The following is a 25,274-nucleotide window of genomic DNA, read 5'->3' on the forward strand; positions in this document are numbered from 1 at the left end:
TTTGAACAATGAAGAGAGTCAAGTCACACAACACTGCGTTTAGAGCTCCGCACAGATGCACCTCAATCCGGCTCGAAGGACCAAATTATGTTCGCGATCGTGTTGTTTGATATGCACGTGCGAATTAGAATTGCCGATATCGCTCAGAGAGAGCGAGAGGTGTCGAAGGCGGGAAAGAAGACAATGTCGGTGAGCTCGTGAGACTAAGAGAGAGAGAAGGATAGAGTATGTTGTGGTGTGAAGCGTCAGCTGATTGAACGCGAGGAACCGAAGGTCGGATTAACTGAGAGAGATCTTGAGGTATCGGAGTAGAGAAATGAAATATCAATTGCGAGGCTGTGTTGCACTTTGGATAAAATACGTTTATTTTATCGAGTCCGATAAGCACATAATTTGCTGCGATCATTAATCGCGATAGATCACTTTAATCGACACTTTATTTCAACGCGACAGCGCGTATTATAACCAGATGATGAATTTATTTCGATCCACAGATTTTCGAGATATTCGTGATTCGATTGCTACTTGTATCAAAACAGATAGAGAGCCGCGCTAGTCGAGTCTGACCTTTCATAATATTTTCCACGAAGATCTCGAACCTTCGGCGAAGCGGGAAGGGGATGACTCGAGTTTGCGCGAATCTCCTGATTTTGAGTAAATCGGTGTAACGGTAACGCTTTATCCGGCGAAAACAAAACAAGAGAAGAATCAACATGTCCCGAAACAATGATGTTGTGAACTCGCGTGTTTCGGTTTTATGTTATAATAACAGAATAAAGTAATGTCGAATACTTAAAGATAATTCTTAAAGATAATACAAAATTTCAATTTTAACCAGCTTGAACAGTAATCATATTCCTCCAATTTGAGTCTCCACCGGATCAGTCTTGACCCGGGGTCGTTGACATTCAATAACCATATTAATGGTTTATGGTCGGTCACAATTTTAAATTTTGTGCCGTATACGTATGGCCTAAAATGTTTTACAGCCCATACTATTGCGAGTAACTTCTTTTCAGTCGTATTATAATTTTTTCTGCTCGCGATAGAACTCTGCTGGTGTAAGCAATTGGCCGGTCATTGCTTACTTTTCCTTGTGACAACACCGCTCCGATTGCATAGTCGGAAGCATCGGTGGTTACGATGAATTCCTGTGTGAAGTCAGGATACTGTAGCACTGGCGCCGTCATCAATTTTTCTTTTAGCGCATCGAAGGCGTTTTGCTGTTTTGTGGTCCATTCGAATTTTTCTGCCTTTTTTGTGAGCTTCGTTAGCGGTTTGGCGGTCTTCGAAAAGTCTTCTATGAATTTCCTGTAGTATCCGGGTAGGCCTATGAATGACTGTACGTTTTTTACCTTCTTTGATGTTGGGAATTCCTTTATTGCCGTTAGTTTTGACGGGTCTGGTGATATTCCGTTTTCCGATATTATGTGACCCAGATAGATCACTTCCTTGCGTAAGAATTCGCATTTGTCTGGCTGTAGCTTTAATTTATTTTCTCGAAGTCTCTGTAATACTTCCTTAAGTCGTTTATGGTAGTCCTCTAGGCTGGCTCCGTATATGACGATGTCGTCTAAATAAACTAGGCATTTGAGTCCTTGTATTCCAATGAGTATCCAGTTCATCAATCGCTGGAAGGTTGCTGGCGCATTCTTCAATCCGAACGGCATTCGATTGAATTCGTAATGTCCGTAGGGCGTTGAAAATGCTGTTTTATTTTTATCTTGCTCGGCCATCGGGATTTGATGATACCCTGACGCCAAGTCCAGCGTTGTGAAGTATTTGGCGTTCCCTAATTGGTCCAATATGTCGGTGATATTAGGGAGTGGAAACGAATCGCCTATTGTCAAGTCGTTTACTCTTTGAAAGTCTACCACTACTCGAAGCTTGGGTTTTCCGGATGCATCGGCCTTCTTGGGTACTACTAATAAGGGTGCGTTCCATTGGCTTGCACTCGGTCTTATTATCTTTGCTTTTAGCATTTCGACTATTTGTCGATTTACTTCGGTTTTTCTGGTAAGCGATTCGGTCTCACATTTATCGGTGAGGTATCGGCGCGTGTTTTTATCTCATGTTTTATAGCGGCGGTGCACGTCAGCGGTTCTCCTTCTAAGTGGAATGTACGTAATATTTTTTGCAGTTATGTAGCAGTGCCTGTCGTTCTTCTGCATTTAAATGATCAGTTCGTAGTGATTGCCAAACGCGGTCTTTTCGTGGCGCCTTTAATTCGTTTGGCTTGGCATCTTTTTATCGCGTTTATCCCGGTCGCGGTGTCTCGTTCTATTTCTTCGAGTACTACCGTCGGCGTTGGTATTTCGACTTCCTTGTCTGTCGTGTTTATTATGCTGACGGGGCAAGTAAAATCGGTCGGTTCTACGAGCCCGTTGCCGATGTATATTCCGGGAGCAGTTTCTTCTGCTCGGACTATGCCTATTCGATTGATTTTGGTCGCGGCTTTAATAATTGTCTTGCAACGCGGTTTTAATCTAATTCTTTCGGGAAGTTGCAGGTTTAATATGGCTTCTCCTATTTTAAGTTGCGCCTTTTTGAAGTCGCAGATGGCGGAATGTTTTTGTAGGAAGTCAATTCCTATGATTCCGTCGTTTTCGATAGGTATGTCGTCTCTTACTACGTGGCATGCATTTTTCCTATGGGGTGTATTTTATGTCCGGCTACTCCGGTGAGTGCAATTTTGCCTTAAATTAACGTTTCGTCTTCTAATTCTTTTAATTTTATTAGCGAGATGGTCGCTCCTGAATCGCACATCATATTTACTTTTCCGTTTTTTGCTTCGCGTACGGGTAAAGTTACTATCGGTAGTTTTGGTTTGTTTTGCATGTGCGGCGTGTTTTTTATGTGTGCGACGCGATATTTTAATGCTTTCGTCGGTAGTTTTTTTCTGTCTTTATGTTCGTCTTCGTTACCACTGCTGGCGGAATCGGTGCTTCTTTTTCGCTGACGTCGCAAATCCTGTTGTTCGCGTGTGTTTTCGGCGCGTGATTTTTGATGGTCTTTTCGTTTTTCATCTCCGCGGATTTTTGGTCGCCCGTTTAATTTCCAGCATTCATTGAGGCTATGCCCGGACCTCTCGCACTGGTTGCAATATTTATTTATCGCATTTACTCGTGAAGGTTTTTCGGGTTTCGGGAGCGCGTATTTGTTGCTACTGCGGCAGTCGCGTCCGTAATGACCGTTTTTTCCACATTTGTAGCATTGCGTGCCTGGAGTGCGAGTTTGTTGCGGATAATTTGATGCGGCTTTATGTTTGTCCTAAGACCGAGGGTTTTCGAGAAGTTTTTCTTCTTCGCCCGCGCTGGTTATCGCTTCCTGCAGTGTCGTATATCGTTGCGCTCGAACCAGAATTTTGAGGTCGTTTCGTAGCCCGATTTGGAAGTTAATTAATGCTTGGTTTTTTATTGTTTGGTGAATAGCGCGTTTAAACAGGGGTGGGGGGTGGTGGTCTTTCCCTTCAATCATTGAATTGTATAACTTCATGGCTAATAGGTCGAAGCGTTGGCCGAAATCATGCGCGTTTTCGTTCGTTTTTTGTTTTAACGAGTTGAATTCTAATTGTAGATGCGTCGTGCTCTGTTTCGTTTGATAATAGTCTTCTAATTGTTGTTTGAGTTCTTCGTAAGTTTGAATATCATGCGTTTCGAAATCTTGCATGGCCTTTCCGTCTAATTTGTGTATAGCATTGCTTGAATTAATGACTCTTCATCCCCGGGATTTATGTTTTGCATGGCATATGTGCACGCGTTTAAAAACTTTTGGAGCTTTTATTGCGAAGTTCCGTCGAAGTCTGGGATCATTGTCCTTAAGGAACCTCTTCCTCCATGTCGCCCCACAGCTAGTGATGTGCGATCGTATGATAAAAATCGATTTCTGAATCGATTTTGAATCGCACATGTAAAAATCGATTCTCATAAAAATCGAAGTACAAAAAATCGATTTCGTGAAAATCGATTTTTTTACGTTATATATAGCATAAAAGAAGAATACACCGAAACTTGATTCAGCAACGCGATTGGTTGAATCCTTAAATAAACGGTTATGGAAAAAGTTAACGGCCTCTATAAACTAAGCCTAATTTAGAAGTTAGGTAGGTTCTATAAGATAAGAATAAAAAGTACTTTAAATAACGCATTGATCTTTTTCAATTTTCTTTATTAATCGTTGAGCCAGTCTTTATACGCGAGCGATGAAAGAAACAGCAACTGCTGTAAATGTGTTGGTAAAGGCCTGTTTCGACGTTCCGTTACGATATTACCTGCCTTGGAAAATAATCGTTCCGACGGGACAGACGTTGCCACTATAGATAAGTAGCGATGTGCTACCTTACTTAATATCGGATATATATTATTATTATGCCAGTAGTTCAAAGGATCATCATTCAATTTAGATGTCGATTGATTCAGGTAATGTTTTAGGTCTGCCGGTATTTCATTTCCCGAAGAGGTATCTTCTTCATTAACTGTCTGATATTTACTGAGGAGGCTCTCGTGGTATGACCAGAGACTATCATCGTTGGGAAGCTCTTTTTCTGGAGTCAAGTTTTCTTTATTTTGAACATTTAGTGATTCTTTAGAAACCAATTTCATCTCTCTTATAATCTTTTGCAGCGCTTGAGAGTACGCGAGTGGACTATTAAAATATAATTTTTTGAACCTTGGATCCAAGATCGTCGAAACAGCAAGAAGAGTAGTGTATTCGACTTTTCCGAATCTCTTTTCAAAATTGGCCAAAAGTAGCACTCTCAACTTAATTCCTCCGCTTGTGGTCAAATTCGTCTCCAATGTATCAATTTTATTTTTTAGAAAGTTTATTAAAGGGATGACTCTGCTGGCCGTTACATAAGTTTGGCCACACGCTTCTCGCGATGCGCTTTCGACAGGCTTCAATATTTGGATGGTCTCTCTTGCAAGCTGCAATTCACTTGCTGATAACATTGCAGGCGATTTTGGAAACTTGAGCAGCACTCCGCTAACGCTTTCTGATATTTCGACAAATCGATCGAGCATAAAGTACGTCGAATTCCATCTGGTGGAAACACTTTGAATCAGTTTTTTATTAGTATATTTTCTGAGCTCATCCGCGGCTGCTACAGATTGTTTAAAAAACGTGACAAGTGCTTTTACTTTCTCGCACAAAGCGTGAACCATCGGTTCTTCATCGATGACCTTGGATGCAACGAGATTCAAAGTGTGAGCGAAGCATGCTAGGTGTTTGTGTTTTCCGAAACTGTCATTAACAGCCTTCAATATGTTTGCGCCGTTGTCTGTTATAACAGCGACAACTTTCTCTGTCGCGATTCTCCATTGGGTACTGGTATTCAGCAACCATTCGCTCAAATAATCCGCTGTATGTCGTTCTTCAAGTGGAGTCACGCCTAGCATAATTGTAGTTTAGCCTCCGATATAAAGTGTGCAGTCATTCCTAAATAACTTCGTGTGTTCAAAGTATCCGTCCAGACGTCTGTTGTTAATGTTATTGCATCCACAGCCGAAAGCTTCGATTTAATAACCATGGATAATAATTCGTATTTTTCTTCCATCAGACGTGTGATTGATTTTCGGCCAGGAACTTTATATAAAGGAATTGCTGTTTTAATGAAATGTTGAAATCCTTCGTCTTCCACTATTTGAAAAGGCTGATTATCCTTCGCTATCATAAATAAAATTGCGTTTGTAATTTGACCAGCTTTGGAACCTCCTTCTGAAAAAAATAACATTTATTATTCTACATATTTATTATATTTATAATTATTATTTATGTATACATTTATTATTATGTACATATTATATATATTATTATTATATTATATATGTATATATATACATATTATATTTTGTTTTGATATAAAAAGCAGGTACAAAATTACTCAAAAAACAAGGCACGAGAAAAAAAATAAAAATAATTTAAATTTTTACCTCGGAAGGATTGTACATCTTGAAATGTACTGTCAATCTTCGGTTGTTTAGATTTTGACTGAAATGGTGATGAAGCATCAGATTTAGATGCAGGCCTGAATGTGGTTGAGACATTTGACGAATCTGACAGTAGTGCGGTAATCTCACTACATTCTACTTCTTCAGTTTGTATCCTAGTACTAGTAGGATTATCTGGATTATTAGCCTCACTTTGTTTGGCCTATATTAGAATATAGAGAATATGAGAGAATATATATATTAACAAACCAATTAAAAACTTTCACTGAGTCATATCATACATTAGATTCTGAGTTCAGATGCATTTTCTTGATTACAGGCTCTGTTTCGATGACTTCGAGATGATTTCGTTTCAAATGGTTCATCAAATTTGTCGTGTTGCCACCTGTTTTAACGTTAACATGACAAATTTTGCATTTAGCACTGCCCTCACCACTTATAAAAAATTTCCACGTAGAACTCTTCTTTGACTTAACAGACACTGCAAAGTGCAAAAACAATCATATTTTAAAGCAATAAAGAGAACATCAATTCGAAAGATAGTTTCTCAAGCAGATTAGTGTACTAAGCTAAGGCGCTAAGCAATGTTGAGTATTATGTCATATTTTCCTATATGTAAAAAAAATTATTTGAGTAATGTTGAGTAGGTAATGTTATTCGACATTGCTTGAAATAAACATTTTTCTTTGCTTACTGCTTACTGCTTTCTCTGGTCAGACACAAAAACAAACCAATGAAAGCCCAGAGAGTCCAATAAAAGTTAATAAAAATTCCTTCTTCCTCCTGGAAATTAAATTCAAAATTCCGTGCACATGCACACACAAACATATCATTAGTTAGAATCTATAAGCCCATAACAATCTGCTGTATTAATACGAAAAATAGGGTAAAGCGCTATGCTAAGGATAGTAAATTTGAGGTTAACGGCATGCGTTTTCAAACATTATTATCTATTTAAAACTTAGTATCCACTACTTAATACTCACCGATATCAGTAGAATGTCAGAACAACGATGGCGAATAACGAATAAAACTTGATGTACGTATCATTAACGAGAATCTATCTGCCTACAACGATCCGCTACATTAATATTACGTCTTAGGGTGCATTCATATGGACGAATATTTTCCGCGTAACGTGTACTGCGTAACCAATCAGAGTCGTTCCACGTACGCGGAAAATATCAGTCCATGTGAATGTATCCTAACGGAAAGTGTATGTAAAGTGTACGTAGTACTCACCGAAGTACATACTCACCGATATCAGTGAATGTTAGAAAACAGCACAAAAAGAATCGAGAATTCTAGCTTTATAAAAATCGATTCTCTCAAAAATCGGATACTATAGAATCGATACAAAAAATCGATTTTTTTCGTCGAGAAAATCGATTCAGAATCGCACATCACTACCCACAGCTGGTCATTATAATATCGTATTCCCGCCCTATCCGCACCCACCTACTATGCATCTCTCGCTCCGACTCAAATCACAAGTCGTGAAACCTTTTTTTTTTTTTTTTTTTTGCGCTGTGGAAACCTCATGGTACCACTCACCCCCCGGGTAGGGGATGAGGGTTATGTGGGACTCCTTGTCCCCCATCACCGATCCACGTGTGGATCGGCGGTGGGGTCCAAGACCTACCTCACTAAAACCACAGCGGGTGCCTTCGCTGGCGCTTACGGGGGTGGCAAGGAACTGCCGAAACATTACTTCTTGCCATCCCCAGGCCTAGCCTTCTCAGGAGAGCATCTTCCCCGAAAGGAAGATACTCTCCCCCGCGAAACCATCGTGCGGTCCATCCCGATTGCGGCGCAGGGGGACACCGCCCCCACGTCGCGCTCTCCCAAAAAGTTTTGGGGGCGGGGTCACAGCTCGAGTATTCCCGCTCGAGCCGCCACCCCCCGCTCCCAGAGCGGGGCTTCCTCTCCCTCCCTAGAGGGACGAGAGATTCGGCCGACGCTCCGGGAGCTCTTCACCCGGGAGTTCCCCCCAGAAGGGGGGGAACCCTCGCCGCAGGCAATGTTGCCCTCCCACCGGCGCTCTAGGGCACCGGTGAGAGGGCCGCTACTGCCGCGTCCCTTCCCGGGGGGATCACGTGCAATGGGACTCGGTATCTGAGTCCCTATGATCCCCCCGTGCCCCCGGGCCGCGGTTCCTTCCCTTTACGGGATTCGATCATCGGCCCGGGGGCATCGCCGAGGCCCTCCCCTAGGGGAGGAACTCGGCAGGGACGAGGGCGGACGCCGCCCGACTCCCGGCCGCAGGGCTTTCGCCGTGCGGCCGCCAGCCGGGCGACACCCGCCCCCGCCCTCCGCCCAGAACTACTCCGCCCTCATGGGCCTCCCTCACTCGCTGGGCGAGAGGGGCACGGCGCCCCTCGCTCAACTACTCCGTCCTTACGGGCCTCCTCCTCCTCTTTCTTCCTCGAGCGAGGGGGGCACAGCGTCCCCCGCCCGACCTCCCTCCTAATCCACCCCATCGGGTGGGCGTCTTCTCGTCCGGCGACGAGGGGGTCCGCCTCCGCGTGCCCGCCTCGGCGGAAGTCGTGAAACCTGGACCGACCACAATGAAATATCATATCAACCCACCTGGGCCGATCGTCATGACGCACAATATCTTCGAAATTCATTTTTTTTGTATTGAGTCAAGCACTTTTAGTCACCACACATAGCTCGGTGATAGTTCGAGACTTTGTGATGAACATCGCGGATACAGACCCGCTCTCGGTAGGAAAAGTAGGGGATAAAATATAAAATTATACTGATAAAAAAGACAAAAGTTAGCATACACGATAAGTAGCATGTGAAAAAGTATATAGAGGGTAAAAATATAATATTACATCAGATAAAAGTTAGCATACACGATAAGAAAACAAAAGTCGGCGTCTACCAGTATAGTAAATTATAATATACAAACCCTGATTGAACCATGTTTTAACCACATTCAAACCTCCATCAACCATGTTCGAACCTCGATCAACCACCTTCGAACCACATTCGAACCACAATCGAACCAAGCTCAACCACCTTCGAACCTCAATCAACCACGTTCAAACCTCGATCAACTGCATTTAAAAAATTATAAGAATGCTGTCACATACTGAAATTAATACGTACACGTGTGGAAATAATCGCTCGCATACATGAACGTGCACGTGTGGAAATATAATACTCGCTCGCATATGAGGAACAGGAGAGAGAATAATGAGAATTGTTATGTGCCTCGAGCAAGGCACTGGGGTTGCGCCGAAATAAGGATGAGGATCCTCGGGTCGTGCAGGACTTCGTAGGAAGTTAGGAGTGTTGTACTCTTTTCTTTCTCTTAAAATACATTTTTATTTCTGATTAAATTTGGTTTCACTTTATTTCTCGTTATTTCTTTAATTAAATATTCGCGTAACATTCAAGGTTTGGCTAGCGAGCGTTTATTAGTAATTCTTCTTAATGATTCAGATTTTTATTAGTGAGTCTCGTCCTGATGTACCGGATTCTTATTAGCGACTCCGTCTTGATGTTTAGGAGTTTTATTCGAGACTGCCTTCGTGGGCTCTCCGTCTTATATCTTCTTTTGTTCTTTGATTTTCAACGGGCGAGGCCCTTGGAAACAAGTCCCCGATTGGTTAATAATATTCACGCGTTTTTGGTCTAAATGCAAGCGAAGCAGGTCGAAGTCCCTGGCCTTCGCTTGCAGCTCGCGATTTCCGTGCTTCGTGCGTGTTTCGCTGCGTTAGCGTTTTCGTTCGACGAGCGCTTGGCTAGAGCGCTCGTTTATAAGTAAAAATGTTTTATAATATTCTTATTCCTAATAATTACTGGTTATAGTTCGGGCTATAACAGAATATTATTTTAATATTAATTTATTCAAAAACGGGTGTGGTGAATCATTGCGATGATTCGACCACCAATTAAATAATTTAAATACATTTTGTAAAGCACAATTTTTTACATGTTTTTCGCAACGTAAGCTATATGTAGGATCTAATTTGTTTAAGGCAGGAATATCTTCATAGTTTGGATCCAAGGTCTCAATAATGAAACCGTTTGTCACATCATCCAATATATCGACCAACCATTCTCGCTTTTCATGTCCTTTTACGTACACGAGAGAGAGGATGACTCTTCTTCTTCATGTATCATACCAGCGATAGCTGTTGTAATCAAACGCTGAGCCATGCTGTATGGAACGTTTCCATCTACCCATTGCAATCCATGATGATTTCGAGTCAACCATGAGGCTTGACGTCTCTCCGATTTTATGAGCACATCCCATGGTACGGGGCATGCGAAAAAATAATGTGAAAGAATGAATCCTCTTCTCAGGATCGCCGCTTCCTTCACAATAAACCGTTTATTGAAAATAAATCCCTCACGTCCACGGTAGAATTTTTGATAGATTCGTTTTGTCGCGAGCAATCAATAACTCCGAGAGGACCACAATGTAGAAATTTTGCGATAGTTAGTACATTCTCAATATCACACTCGTAATAAGATTTGCGAAAACGAGAGTACATATCATACAGAATCGACCATCTGTTTTTATCGAAATCTAAATTTAAATCATCGCAGGGATAAGATTCCGAGTTTAGATATAGCTTAACGTTGGCTAATTTACAATGATCGAATGTAGTATTATCTTTTGTCATGTGACGTGACGTTTTTAACGCCCGTCACAGGGCCGGCACGGCCCGGCCGAGGAAGGGTCGAGAGAGAGGACGAATTTTGGGTCGGCGAGCGACGAACTTTTCTTCGTCGACTCGCCTTTAGTTATATAAGTCCGATAGATTTACCGAGTGGAAGTGAGTGGTCAGAGAAGGCCCTGATGTATCGAAGGGAGCAGCCACATTATCGCGGGATAGCGGAATTTGCAGCAAGAGTGGACGACCTGGGTGGAAGCGGTGCGCTCGGGGACGCCGGGTAACACGGAGAAGTAAGGTATTTATTGTCCATAAATAGAATAAATACGTAAGGGCCCGTTACTGCCGGATACGTTTTACAGCCTCGGATAGCGGACGGAATTAAGCGGAGGAGCCCATCAAAAGGTACGAACATCCCGAGACAGGGATGGCTGCTCCAGTGGGGCCGCCGGCACCGTCCCGAGGAAAGCGGAACAGTCGGAGACTGATCACCTCTCGGCGGGTTCCCCCGCAAGTCAACAGCCAGTAGAGAAGGAGAGAAGCAATTATTCGGAACGTGCAGCGAGCAGCTACATTATCCGCACCAACATTCCGAAAAGTACCGAGAGCAGTTTCGAAAATACCGGGGCAACGAGGCCCACAAGGATCGACTATCGTCGACAGAGGATCCAGGATCGATTATAGGCGGCGCGCACAGCGCCACCGACGCCGGCTACCGGCGTGCCGTGAGCCCAGAGTCGACACTGTTCGACGAGACTGCGGCGTGCGAACCACGTGAGACACCGACGGACGACAGATTATTGTAAGGCCACCACTTCAAAGTCGGTAAGAGCGAACTCGGCGGGGACTCGCGTCTCTAGTAAGACGGTTAAGATTGTTATCAATGTCATTGTTAATTACTTTCGTTACCGAGCCCTCGGGAGTGTCCGAAACGCGAGGCCTGTACCGAGATTCGCCATTAAAGTAAGAACTGCGCAGCCTCTCTCTCTCTCTCCGTGGAGAGCCGTACCGAGTCGACAGTCCAGAATTTTGTGTATAAATGTTAGTTTAATTATTTATCGAGTTTCGTCTCTCTGATTGTCGTGTGTCGAGTATTTGAGTCTTGTAATTTGGGAAATGTCTTTCTCCCCCGCCTCCTCGATTGAAATATAATCCGGGATATGTTCCCCTCGGTAGCGATAAATATCGAACCATAATTGTGTTGTAACACCTCGAGTGTCGAGGATCTACCGAGTCACGAGGCCGTAAATAAGTAATGTGAAACCGCAATCATTTTTCTAATATGAAATATATTTATTTAACTTTTATTTAATTATGTCAATGTGCCGATTTAATGACTCTCCTTCTCTCCGAAGCCCCGAGTACGATTCCCCGCATTAAGAATCCCGCCCCTCTGCCAATTAAGAAACTGAGTTACCGAGCTTAAGCCGTCACTGTCGTAGAATTAATTATCGTGTTATCCTGAGTGGTGCGGCTTGACCGTACCTGGCGCCCAAGCACTCTGTCGAATTTTTGTGTGTAGAGATACCGAGAAAAGTGACGAAGTTGCGCGGCACGGGAAGGAAAAGTCCGTTGCAGTCATAATATTCTTTTTACCAGTCTGCAGTGCAAAGATCACATCGCGGCTTTTCCAGCTGAGAGGCGGTTTTCACAGTCCACGAATGCTTGGTCGTACTATGTAACAGTGGAAATTCGTACAGATCCCAAGAGTGAAAATGTTTGTCATGTTTAAGAATCGCCCGCTTTCCAATGCTCGTAACAAGGATAGTTTATTGATTTTGTTCAATATTACATGCGGCATACGCCATTGTATCTTGATCAATTCAATATCAGCTTCCGCACGTCCATACAGACAATTGTTGTCATTGCGCGAACGTATCAAAATTAATTCATGGCGAGCGTTAATCACAACTCGCTTGTAATCTTCGCAAAATCCCAACAGCATGTTGAGCGGTACGCAAAAGTTAAACATGCAACTATCACCACATGATCCATTATGCGTCATATCCCACCCGGCATTCTTCAAGATTTTACTTCTCTCGGTAGTTAAAGAGACATAATTTTTCATCATGCAAGTTATTCCAACGTTTCTGGTGCGATCAATCTCCACATCATATCGAATTTCATCAAACATGAACGCAACACAGTTATTTGCCAATACCAGCGTTTCATTTGCATCTATTTTAGATATCGTCAACTTTCCCTCAACATACAGAAAGCTTTCGCACGGTAACGTGTACAAATCCTGGTAGTGTATAGGTATCCGTATCTCGTCGCTATGTCCAAGCGATGTGTTGGCGTATGGATTGTACGTATGCGTCTCAACCTTGACGATACGATCATCAAAGATTGGCTCGCTGCCAATATTCAAAATGTCAATCATCTTTTCGTACGATGAATCCCAATGATTTTAAAAATTCGCGATTCAATGTGCTGAGTTTCTTTTTAGTTTAACGAGATCTCTGATTATTGTCGCTCACTGCCGTCGCCGCAGCTGCTCTCGCAAAAGTATTGTCCCTCGTAATGTCCCTCGGAAAATTATTGTCTCTCACATGCTCCGTATCATTTAGCACGAGCATCACACACTAATTTTGTCGACGCCGCACAGTGGGACCAAAGTGCCCTTTAAGCGGACAAAACCTCAAAAATAAAAGTTGTTGCTAGGATTTTTAATTATTGTAGTATTATGCAGATATGTCCTAAGTTTATGAAAATATATGCCATTTAATGATTCATCATCAGACTAATAAGAAAACCAGGCGTAAAGTTCGTGGTTGTGAGAGATTTCGAAACGCTTTGTAAATCATAGTAATAATATGTTGGTCTCCTGATTCTAGAGAATGTTAGAAATAGATGAAATGTAATATTTTTTAGTTTTGCTGAACCTTTTTATTGTAGAAATATTATGGAATAAATAATTATTGCATGGGTATAAGATATAAAAATTTTATTCTGTAATTATGATGCATGAAGTAAAATAATAAACTTCTCGAAGGGTTATAAAAAAAGCCCCACGAGGCCCCGCTCTGTTTTCATCATGAATTGTAAGCTAAAGATATCCATGAAGTGCACGCCAAAGCGCTTGTGCTCATACTTGCTCCATTTTGAGAAAATTGCATTTTTTTATACAGAGACGCATGGCGTTCGGCCTATGCATAACCGCGCGTCAACCTTATTCGACAGCCGCCAAATGCACAACCACGAACTTTACACCTGATTTCTCATTATTCATTAATAATCAAGAATAATAATAACTTTATTAGATGTGATTGGTATATTAGGTAAGTGTTGTTTACATTGTTTTTAACAATTAATGAATAAAAGGTAATACAAGTGTAACGTATAAATTTACTGCAATGGACACAGCAATCGTTGATGTCTTAGAGTTAAACAATATTTTTTTCTTATATTTTTTATTATTAAACACGAAAAGCAAATTGATTTAGATATTTCATTCGCTTTTTTCCTCTTGCTTTGTTCACCGTACAATCTAAATTCTTTTTCTGGACGACCACCTGGATTCTTTCGTGCACTTGCCTCGGAATTATGACCAGATATTGATATTGTAATCACAGTGTCGAGCCAATTAGAATTATGTTCCATAAAATGTCTTCGGTTTCGATTACAATCCTTCCATTTCCTTTTTATTTTTGAGTAATGTTTCGTTAGCTCATATTTTGCAATTCAATTCAAAGTATGCACAACATATTTTTGATTTGATATGTAATTTCGAAAGACATTTTCAATAACGCAACATCTATTTTGAATATTATGCTCCATGTAATACCGTTCAATAAAATGCGGAAAATGATCATCAACTGTTCGATCGGCAATTGTTCATGACCGATTGTAGTATCTTACACTGCAGTCGATAGTCACGTATTTAGAGGCTCCTATATTTCCATTATTTTTACATTCGTTTCGTTGTGTTGTGTCATTCACCAGTTTTGTCACATTGCGTTATCAAAAATGTCTTTCGAAATTACACGGCGAGAGCTGTTTGAAGCGTTAATACAAACGAATTCAACATCTAACTCATGGAGTTCGCGATATGAATGTGCAAATCTTTATATCAAAAATATGTTGTGCATAGATACTTTGAATTCAGTTGCAAAATATGAGTTAACGAAACATTACTCAAAAATAAAAAGGAAATGGGAGGATTGTAATCGGAACCGAAGGCGTTTTATGGAACATAATTCTAATTGGCTGGATACTGTGATTACAATATCAATATCTGGTCATAATTCCGAGGCAAGTGCACAAAAGAATCCAGGCGGTCGCGGTCGTCCAGTAAAAGAATTTGGATTGTGCGGTGAACGAAGCAAGAGGAGAAAAGCGAATGAAATGTCTAAAAATGATACAGAACTTTTAGTGTATGCTGCACAGAAGAGTTTGCGTGTAGACGGAAAACACGAGGAAGCCAAATTAATGAAAGAAGCAATAATGACAACACCTTCACGGTCAAGAAAAATAAATAAGGCTTGGAGTATTTCTAAGAACATTCCTAATATTATCTCTTATACCCCTGCAGAAGCACTAGCTTTAATGATAGATAGTAATTGACAAAGAGTTCGTATCAAATTATACGAACTCAAGCAAAATCTCGCGGAGCAGATATATATCCATCTTATAAGAGACTCTGCGAAGCTAAAGCTGAATGTTATCCGCCAAAAGAATGTATCCACATTACAGAAACAATGTCTGAAATTGAATTACAGGCATTACTAGATCTCACGGTTCGTCGCATAATTCAGTTGCAATCTGAAGTTTTGCAACGTGCACAAAATATGCTACATAATTTACGCTTAATATCGAAATGGGGCTGTGATGGGAGCAGCGGTCACTCACTTTATAAACAAGTTTTTACAACTGTGGAACAATCGGATAGCGATTTATTTATGACATGTTTAGTGCCTCTCCAACTGTACGCTGTTTCCGAAGATGATGGAAAAAAGACAATTTTGTGGCAAAATCCAAGACCATCCTCCACTCGATATTGCAGAGCCATTAAATTAGAATTTATTAAAGAAACTGCAGAGGTGATACGCACGGAGAAGGCAAAAATGGAAAACCAAATTCGAAATTTACTTCCATCAGAAGTGGAGATTCCAAATTTGCCTCATATAACTATACACCATGGTCTGTGCATGACAATGATTGATGGAAAGACATGCAATGCTGTAACTAATACTAAATCGGCGCAAAAATGTAACATGTGTGGCGTTACTCCTGCAAATATGAATAATATCGATGAAGTTTTGAAGAGAGAAATCGATAAAAGTGTGTGCGAATTTGGTCTTTCAACTCTTCATGCCTACATCCGATTTTTTGAATGGTTGTATCATGTTTCCATTAGATTAGATACAAAGTCATGGCAAAAACGAAAAGATGTTAAGGAGCTGATAGATGCTAGGGAAACGTACATAAAAAATCGTTTTCATTCAGAAATGGGTTTGCCTGTTGGCATAATCATTCAAGGAAAAGGCACAACTCACAACGGAAACATGGCTCGTCGATTTTTCGAAAATGCAAGTAAATCTGCCGATATAACGGGAATAAGTGAAGAAGTCATATCCAGATGTGCAGTTATTTTAAAAACCTTATCCTGTGGATACGCTGTCAACGTGAATGCGTTTAAAGATTACGCATTGGATACCGCACGCTTATATGTAAAGGAGTATCCCTGGTATCCAATACCGGCATCAGTTCACAAAATACTTATTCATGGTTCAGATGTCATTTCTGTATCGTTGCTTCCCATCGGAATGTTGAGTGAAGAGGCTCAAGAAGCACGGAATAAAGATTTTAGGACATTTCATGAGAAATTTACACGAAAAATATCAAGAACTGCGACGAAAGAAGATGTAATGCATATCTTCTTGATATCCTCAGATCCTGTTATTTCATCATACAGATCACTTCCTCGAAGAAAAGAAGGATGTTTAAGTCCAAATGTTATTGCTCTTCTGGATAATTTGGAAAGCAATGAAGATATTGAAGATTCAGACGATGAATAAAGATAAATGTATATAAATATGTATATTTCTTTATATTTTTATATTTTTTTCTTTATATTTTTTTCTTCATATCTATTAATATTTTTTGTTAAATTCATGTATAATAAATAATTTCACATTTGAAAATATATAACATATCATTGTTATTCTAATGCTCTGCTTTTTTTACTTCCAGATTCAATATAGTGACTCTGTTTGGATACTACGCTAACATTCTGATATTAATACGACTCAAAGATTAATATTTAAAATGACATACGCATAACAAAAGTATTTTGGGATGCTTCACAAGATCATTTAAATGTTATTTGATGATAAAGAGCATCGTATATTATGAAGAGGTTTTGTCCGCTCGAACGGCGCTTTGGTCCCACTGTGCGCCGTACGTGCAATCATACAGTAATTTCCTCTCCTCGAAAATCCAGCAATCGTCCTTCTTGATCAACAATACGTATCGTTAAATCATTAATGCTCCGTACGACGATCGGGAGATAAATGATCTGTGCAGGCGTTTCCGATATCTTATATCCTGGCGACACGCTCGGTGAAAATTCATGTATCGTGTGTACGCGCTTGTCATTACTGTACGCACCAGTGGTGACACTACATTCTATACGAATAATATTCACACTAATAATATTTATAGGTAAATCCGAATCATGCCATTTTTGAGGTTGCAATATACCATTCGACGAGAATCCTAATAGCGATCCTATGCTGTCTGGTTTACTAAAGTTTATTCTATAGATGCATTTGATTTCGCTCTTTAGCGTATTATGATTGGCGCGAAGCACTATTGTATCTTTATTCTGCTCTTTATTGGAAGGATATTGTGAAATTGCACGTCTCAGATACTCATCTATAGCTTGTAATTCGTATGATCCCTCGGGTATCGTAATTTCCTTGTCATCGTTATCAAAGTAAAATTTATTATTCTTAGAATTCACATTCGGTATCGTATGATAAGTTTCAAAGTCTGTTAAACCGAGCTCGTAATCACCATTCGATAAAGCTATAGCTGGAAAGTAGCTTACAGCGAGAACGCTACTTTTGCCAATCAACGTTAGTGTTAGCGACATGTTGTCAAACTGAATCGTGATGATGGATTGACAGGCTTTATATCAGCCGTTTGAAGAAATCGTAAACACAATTGTCCACAATTATTCTGATTATAATTTTGATAGGATGTGTGATTGTATTCTATTTTCGCAACATTTAAATATTGCACCAATTCTTTGGGTGGTTGAAGATTGCCAAAACTATCGAAATATATTGCTCGATTTCCTCTCTTTACATATGCCCAATGGGTACCGGAACCATCAACGTCATCCAAATTTACAATACCGCTTTCATTTTGTCGTATACCGCTTATCGGTAAATTATTGCGCATGAAAACATCTCTAAAGAATGGTATACGCATACGTCTTGCCAGTTGTTGCAATTGTACATTAGTTGTTACACCCACAGGCATTTTTAGCGTTTTTTTTTTGACGTTTTTTTTTTCTTAGTTGAGAATCCCTGTCCACGCTTGTATGGAGCGAGATAAACTCCACGACCTTTCATAGCGCGATTATGACGTTGCATTTCTTCAAACTGACGTTGCGCAGCCTTGCTATCATTCACAGCCTTTGCGACTCCTGCTGCTCCACCGGCCAACGAACCGAGAACTCCAACAATGGTAAAATTGGTAAGATACCACCACGCTTCGCCACAGGCAGTATTCGTTTCTTCTTCTTTTTCAAAGATTTTTTCGTCTTCATCCCCATACCGAATTTTGTCTTTGCTTTCATAACTGCCAAAACAGTCGTAGCGGCTGCTCTTTCACCAAGAGTCGAATCTCTCGCAGTAATACGTTTTCGCGCTTTCGCAGCGAGTATATTGTCAGCAACGTGTCGTTCTCTGAAGGCGTTGCTTTGAGAATATGCAATGTCGTGCTCGCGACACGCAGCATCCAATGGATTAATGCCTCGATCACCTCTAGCCAATCGCTTTTCCAAATGAGTCACCGGACCGTAAAACTGATAGCCGGGGATATGTAATTCGATCGGAAGTGCGTTTATCGCGCGATTAAAGAGACCACTACCTATTTTCGTTGACATTCGCTGCAATCCTTTATCATCGGTGCTGGACCGTCGATGTGCGTTCGCTGCCACGGTCGATTGTAATGTTCGAAACAGCGGCGACAGGCCTGAATCTCTGGATCCGCCTTTATGTGTTCCGGAAGCTTGTCCCACACGTAGTGTATGTGATTTTCGTATCGCAATAAAAATGCTTTTGGCACAAATTGCAGCTGTTCGGCGCTTTTCCGATTTTCAGAAGATTTCAGAAGAAATTAAATTTCTTGAATTTGAACAGTTGAGAGAGGATAAAATTTTAAAAAAACGTTAACTGGAACAGCAAAAGGATATCTATATCCAAAAACATACCAGGCAATAATAGTATTTGGATTGGCATTTGTTAAAAATTGTTGTAGAATATTATAATCAATAGGACCTGGACCAATTGTAAAATAGCCTTCAGGTATTTCTTCAAATATAGGAAATTGATTAAAAAATCGAGCTTTTGATTGTTCATATCATAACTCCGGTTCTTCAGAGCTATCATCACTGATACAAATCGTTTCATTCTCCAATTGTTGTACATCTTCGAGAGAAATTGGAGAAGAGGGAGATGAATCTTCTTCAAGAATGATTGTTGAAGGGACAGGAGATCTGGGTGAATCGAATTGTTCAGGAGAGTGCGAATGAGGTATACGAGTACAGGAGATGGAGATCTGGATGAATCGAATTGATCGAGAGAGTGCGGATGAGGTACGAGTACAGGAGATGGAGATCTGATGGGTGAATCGAATTGGTCGGGAGAGTGCGGATGAGGTACAAGTACAGGAGATAGAGATCTGGGTGAATCAGGTAAATCAAAATGGTCGGGAGAGTGCGGATAATGTACGAGTACAGGAGATGGAAATCTGATGGGTGAATCGAATTGGTCGGGAGAGTGCGGATGAGGTACGAGTACAGAAGATGGAGATCTGGGTGAATCAGGTAAATCCAAATGGTCGGGAGAGTGCGGATGAGGTACGAGTACAGGAGATGGAGATCTGATGGGTGAATCGAATTGGTCGGGAGAGTGCGAATGAGGTACGAGTACAGGAGATGGAGATCTGATGGGTGAATCGAATTGGGTAACGGGAACACTCGAAGAAACGGAAGAAAGCATTTGTTCAGATTCTATGATTTTGGAAAAATTAAGGTTCACAACGGACTCATTATCACGTCAATCTGATACCGAACCTCGAAGCAAAGCTTTTTTTAATCGTTTATTTCGACGATTTCGCCAATGTTTCACAGCAGCCCGTGAAATCCATTTTTTACAATTATCTACTATAAAAATAAAATTATTAAGAATAATTTAGTAGTGATATAAGGAGAGTACTAACTACGGGGCAATGAGGGGGGTGAGGGGCGAGGGGAACCCAGGGCGCGGAGGAATGACGTCACGCGGGTGGCGTCCACGATGTACGAGGGGCCCGCGGGGGGGGGAGCGTCCGTGATTTTGGAGCCGGGTCCGCGAGGGGTCCGCGGGGAGGGGGAAGCGTCCGCGAGGGGTCCGCGGGGAGGGGGAGCGTCCGCGATTTTAGGGTCCGCGAGGGGTCCGCGGGGAGGGGAGCGTCCGCGATTTTAGGGTCCGCGAGGGGTCCGCGGGGAGAGAGGAATCCGCGAAAGACCGTATGAAGCTTTTTGGGTAAGGGGTCCGCGCGGAGAGAGGAACGCGAAGGAGAGCGCGAGGCGAACATGAGAGAGAGATGACGCAAGCGAGGCGTAAATGCAAGAGCGAGAGAGATAGTGCGAGATGGTTAGGTAGCGAGATGACGCGAAGGAGAGCGCGAGGCGCACGCGAGAGAGATGACGCAAGAGCGAGAGAGATAGCGCGAGATGACGAGAGGTAGCGAGATGATGCGAAGGAGAGCGCGAGAGCTGATGCAGCGAAGGAGAACGCAAAGAGAGAGGCGTTCGTAAGAGAGACTTTTTTTTTAATAATATTTTTTTTTAAATTAATATTTTTTTAAATTAATATTTTTAGGATGAGGAAGGGGAGAAGATCTATTCTAAAATAAACTATATATTTTTAATATTTAAAATAATTTTTATTTATAAAATAGGTGTATGTGTGCAATTATACAATTTTGTGTGTGTGTGAATTTAAAATTTAAAATATAATAATATAATATGAATATAATATAATATAAAAATATAATATAAAATATAATATAATCATAAAATAAAAAAAAAGTATATAAATTTACTGTAGCGCGATGGTGGTGGCTGCGTCATGACGATCGAACCACATGGGTCGATATGATATTCCGTGACGATCGACCCATGTATCACCACTTGTGGTACGAGGCGGAGGCTGCGAGGTGGTGGTGGCTGCGAGGTGGTGGTGGCTGCGAGGTGACGGTGGCTGTGAGGCGGCAGGGCGGAACTCCTACATAACAGAAATTTTTATTAAATATATTTATTTTATTAATCAATTTATTATTTTAATAATTTATAAATGAAAAGAAATACTTACTAGGCCCATAATGGCTCCGGGACATGTTCGGGAGGATAAGGTTCCTCCCCGAACAACTGGCGAAGGCAGCACACATCATCCCATTCGCCATCAGGGACCTCTTCCTCTATGTCGCCCCACAGCAGATCGTTATAGTATCGGTCATACTCCCGACTTATCCGCACCCACCTCGCAGCCACCACCTCACGCACCGACTCGTACCATAAGTCATGATACATGGGTCGATCGTCACGAAATATCATATCGACCCACCTGGGTCGATCGTCATGGCGCACTATTTCTTCAAAATTCATTGTAAAACTGTTTAAGATATTAACGCGTCAAACGCTAAAAACTTTATGACGAACATCGCGGAGACAGACCCGCTCTCGGTAGGAAAAGTAGGAGATGTATGACATAAGAATTAGCTTGAACGCTTACTCAGTACATGAGATAAGAAAACAGATGGTCCGAGACAAAGATTCCATGATGAGAATAAGCATATGAATAATATTTAAAATTGAAACCACAATCGAACATCAATAGAACCTCGTACATACATCGATCAACCACCTTCATACCTCGATCGAACCACTTTCAAACATCAATCAACCACTTTCGAACCATGTTCAAACATCGATCGAACGTCAATCAACCACTTTCGAACCACATTCGTACCTCGATCAACCACGTTCGAACATCGATTGAACGTCAATCAACCACCTTCGAACCACTTTCGAACCATGTTCGAACATCGATCGAACGTCAATCAACCACTTTCGAACCACGTTCGTACCTCGATCAACCACCTTCAAACCTCGATCGAACATCAATCAACCACCTTCAAACCACTTTCGTACCTCAATCAACCACTTTCGAACATCGATTGAACGTCAAACAACCACGTTCGTACCTCGATCAACCACCTTCAAACCTCGATCGAACATCAATCAACCACCTTCAAACAACCACTTTCGTACCTCAATTAACCACTTTCGAACCACGATCAAACATCAATCAACCACCTTCGAACCACTTTCAAACCACGTTCAAACATCGATCGAACATCAATCAACCACCTTCAAACCACTTTCGAACCACTTTCATACCTCGATCAACCACCTTCGAACCACTTTCGAACCACGTTCGTACCTCGATCAACCACCTTCGAACTTCGATCGAACATCAATCAACCACATTCAAACCTCAATCGACTATATTTAAAAATTATAACATAAGAATGCTGTCGCATACTGAAATTAATACGAGCACGTGCGGACATATAATTCTTGTATGCATGTGAGGAAAAGGAGAGAGAGAGAGAGAACAAAGAGAATATTATTTTAATATTAATTTATTCAAAAAAAGGGTGTGGCGAATCATTGCGATGATTTGACCACCAATTAAATATTTTTAATACATTTTCTAAAGCGCAATTTTTTACATATTTATCGCAACGTAGGCTATAGGTAGTATCTAAGTTGTTTAAGGTAGGAATATCTTCATAGTCTGCATCCAAGGTCTCAATAATGAAACCGTTTCTCGCATCATCCATTATATCGATCAACCATTCTCGCTTTTCATGGCCTTTTACATACACAAGAGAGGATGACTCTTCTTCTTCTTGTATCATACCAGCGATAGCTGTTATAATCAAACGCTTAGCCATGCTGTATGGAACGTTTCCATCTACCCATTGCAATCCATGATGATTTCGAGTCAACCATGAGGCTTGACGTCTCTCCGATTTTATGAGCACTTCCCATTGTACGGGGCATGCGAAAAAATAATGTGCAACAATGAATCCTCTTCTCAGGATCGCCGCTTCCTTCACAATAAACTGTTTATTGAAAATAAATCCTTGTAGATCCACAAACGTTGGTACAACCATATTGTTGCAAGAATGTTGGACGACTGATGTCGATTGTTAAAAATCTCAATCTTTTATATCGGAGGATAAATGCTGATTAAGTAATTTTACGAACTATGTTGGTCAACGGACAATATTCGACAACACGATCGTGCAAAATGAGACAATAGGCGGTAGTATTTGCCGGTACATCTTCCTTACATTCAAATTCTATTCTCACGTCCACGGTAGAATTTTTGACAGATTCATTTTGTCGCGAACAATCAATAACTGCGAGAGGACCGCAATGTAGAAATTTAGCGATAGTTAGTACATTCTCAATATCACACCCGTAATAAGATTTGCGAAAACGAGAGTACATATCAAACAAGAGGGCGAATCTATTTTTTTCCAAATCTAAATTTAAATCATCATAGGGATAAGATTCCGAGTTTAGATATAGCTTAACGTTGGCTAATTTACAATGATCGAATGTAGTAACATCTTTTGTCATAACATTCTTTTTACCAGTCTGCAGTGCAAAGATCACATATCGCGGCTTTTCCAGCTGAGAGGCGGTTTTCACAGTCCACGAATGCTTGGTCGTACTATGTAACAGCGGAAATTCGTACAGATCCCAAGAGCGAAAACTCATGTTTAAGAATCGCCCACTTTCCAATGTTCGTAACAAGGATAGTTTATTGATTTCGTTCAATATTACATGCGGCATACGCCATTGTATCTTGATCAACTCAATATCAGCTTCAGCAGGTCCATACAGACAATTGTTGTCGTTGCGCGAACGTATCAAAATTAATTCGTGGCGAGCATTAATCACAACTCGCTTGTAATCTTCGCAAAATCCCAATAGCATGTTGAGCGGCACGCAAAAGTTGAACATGCAACTATCACCACATGATCCATTATGTGTCATATCCCACCCGGCATTCTTCAAGATTTTACTTCTCTCAGTAGTTAAAGAGACATAATTTTTCAACGTAGAAGTTATTCCAACGGTTCTGTTGCGATCAATCTCCACACCATCGAGTTCATATCGAATTTCATCAAACATGAACGCAACGCAGTTATTTGCCAATACCAGCGTTTCATTTGCATCTATTTTAGATATCGTCAACTTTCCCTCAACATACAGAAAGCTTTCGCATGGTAACGTGTACAAATCCTGGTGGTGTATAGGTATCCGTATCTCATCGCTATGTCCAAGCGATGAGTTGGCGTATGGATTGTATGTATGTGTCTCAACCTTGACGATACGATCATCAAAGACTGGTTCACCACCAATATTCAAAATATCAATCATTTTTTCGTACGATGAATCCCAATGATTTTAAAAATTCGCGATTCAATGCGCTGAGTTTCTTTTTAGTGTAACGAGATCTCTGATTATTGTCGCTCACTGCCACAGCTGCTCTCGCAAAAGTATTGTCACTCGTAAAATTATTGTCTCTCACGTGCTCCGTATCATTTAGCACGAGCATCACACGCTAATTTTGTCGACGCCGTACGTGCAATCTTACAGTAACTTCCTCTCCTCGAAAATCCAGCAATCGTCCTTCTTGATCAACAATGCGTATCGTTAGATCAGTAATGCTCCGTACGACGATCGGGAGATAAATGATCTGTGCAGGCGTTTCCGATATCTTATATCCTGGCGGCACGCTCGGTGAAAATTCATGTATCGTGTGTACGCGCTTGTCATTACTGTACGCACCAGTGGTGACGCTACATTCTATACGGATAATATTCACGCTAATAATATTTATAGGTAAATCCGAATCATGCCATTTGTGAGGTTGCAATATACGATTCGACGAGAATCCCAACAGCGATCCAATGCTGTCTGGTTTACTAAAATTTATTCTATAGATGCATTTGATTTCGCTCTTTAGAGTATTATGATTGGCGCGAAGCGCTATTGCATCTTCATTCTGCTCTTTATTGGAAGGATATTCTGAAATTGCACGTCTCAGATACTCATCTATAGCTTGTATTTCGTATGATCCTTCGGGTATCGTAATTTCCTTGTCATCGTTATCAAAGTAAAATTTATTATTCTTAGAATTTACATTCGGTATCGTATGATAAGTTTCAAAATCTGTTAAACCGAGCTCATAATCACCATTCGATAAATCTATAGCTGGAAAGTAGCTTACAGCGAGAACGCTACTTTTGCCAGTCAACGTTAGTGTTAGCGACATGTTGTCAAACTGAATCGTGATGATGGATTGACAGGCTTTATATCAGTCGTTTG

The 25,274-nt window shown here is 41.1% G+C and overlaps 1 protein-coding gene across 1 annotated transcript; it reads right to left on the reverse strand.

The window, feature by feature from the left end:
• Positions 1 to 4,153: 4,153 nt before the first annotated feature.
• Positions 4,154 to 6,302, reverse strand: LOC145946042 (E3 SUMO-protein ligase ZBED1-like). The gene is made up of 2 exons (XM_083055422.1): positions 5,931 to 6,302; positions 4,154 to 5,715 (listed from the first exon to the last, which is right to left on the reverse strand). Exon 2 carries the CDS (start codon positions 5,394 to 5,396, stop codon positions 4,170 to 4,172), a length of 1,227 nt encoding a protein of 408 aa, XP_082911548.1. The 5' UTR covers positions 5,397 to 5,715; positions 5,931 to 6,302; the 3' UTR covers positions 4,154 to 4,169.
• Positions 6,303 to 25,274: the final 18,972 nt, after the last annotated feature.

The sequence above is a fragment of the Prenolepis imparis genome, unplaced genomic scaffold (assembly GCF_030444845.1).
Source record: "Prenolepis imparis isolate NDT839.2.m4 unplaced genomic scaffold, iyPreImpa1.0 SCAF_15, whole genome shotgun sequence".
NCBI classification, from domain to species: domain Eukaryota; kingdom Metazoa; phylum Arthropoda; class Insecta; order Hymenoptera; family Formicidae; genus Prenolepis; species Prenolepis imparis.

Excerpts from the sequence above, each read along its gene's own strand:
- LOC145946042 (XM_083055422.1), bottom strand. The coding sequence starts at position 5,396 with ATGCTAGGCGTGACTCCACTTGAAGAACGACATACAGCGGATTATTTG.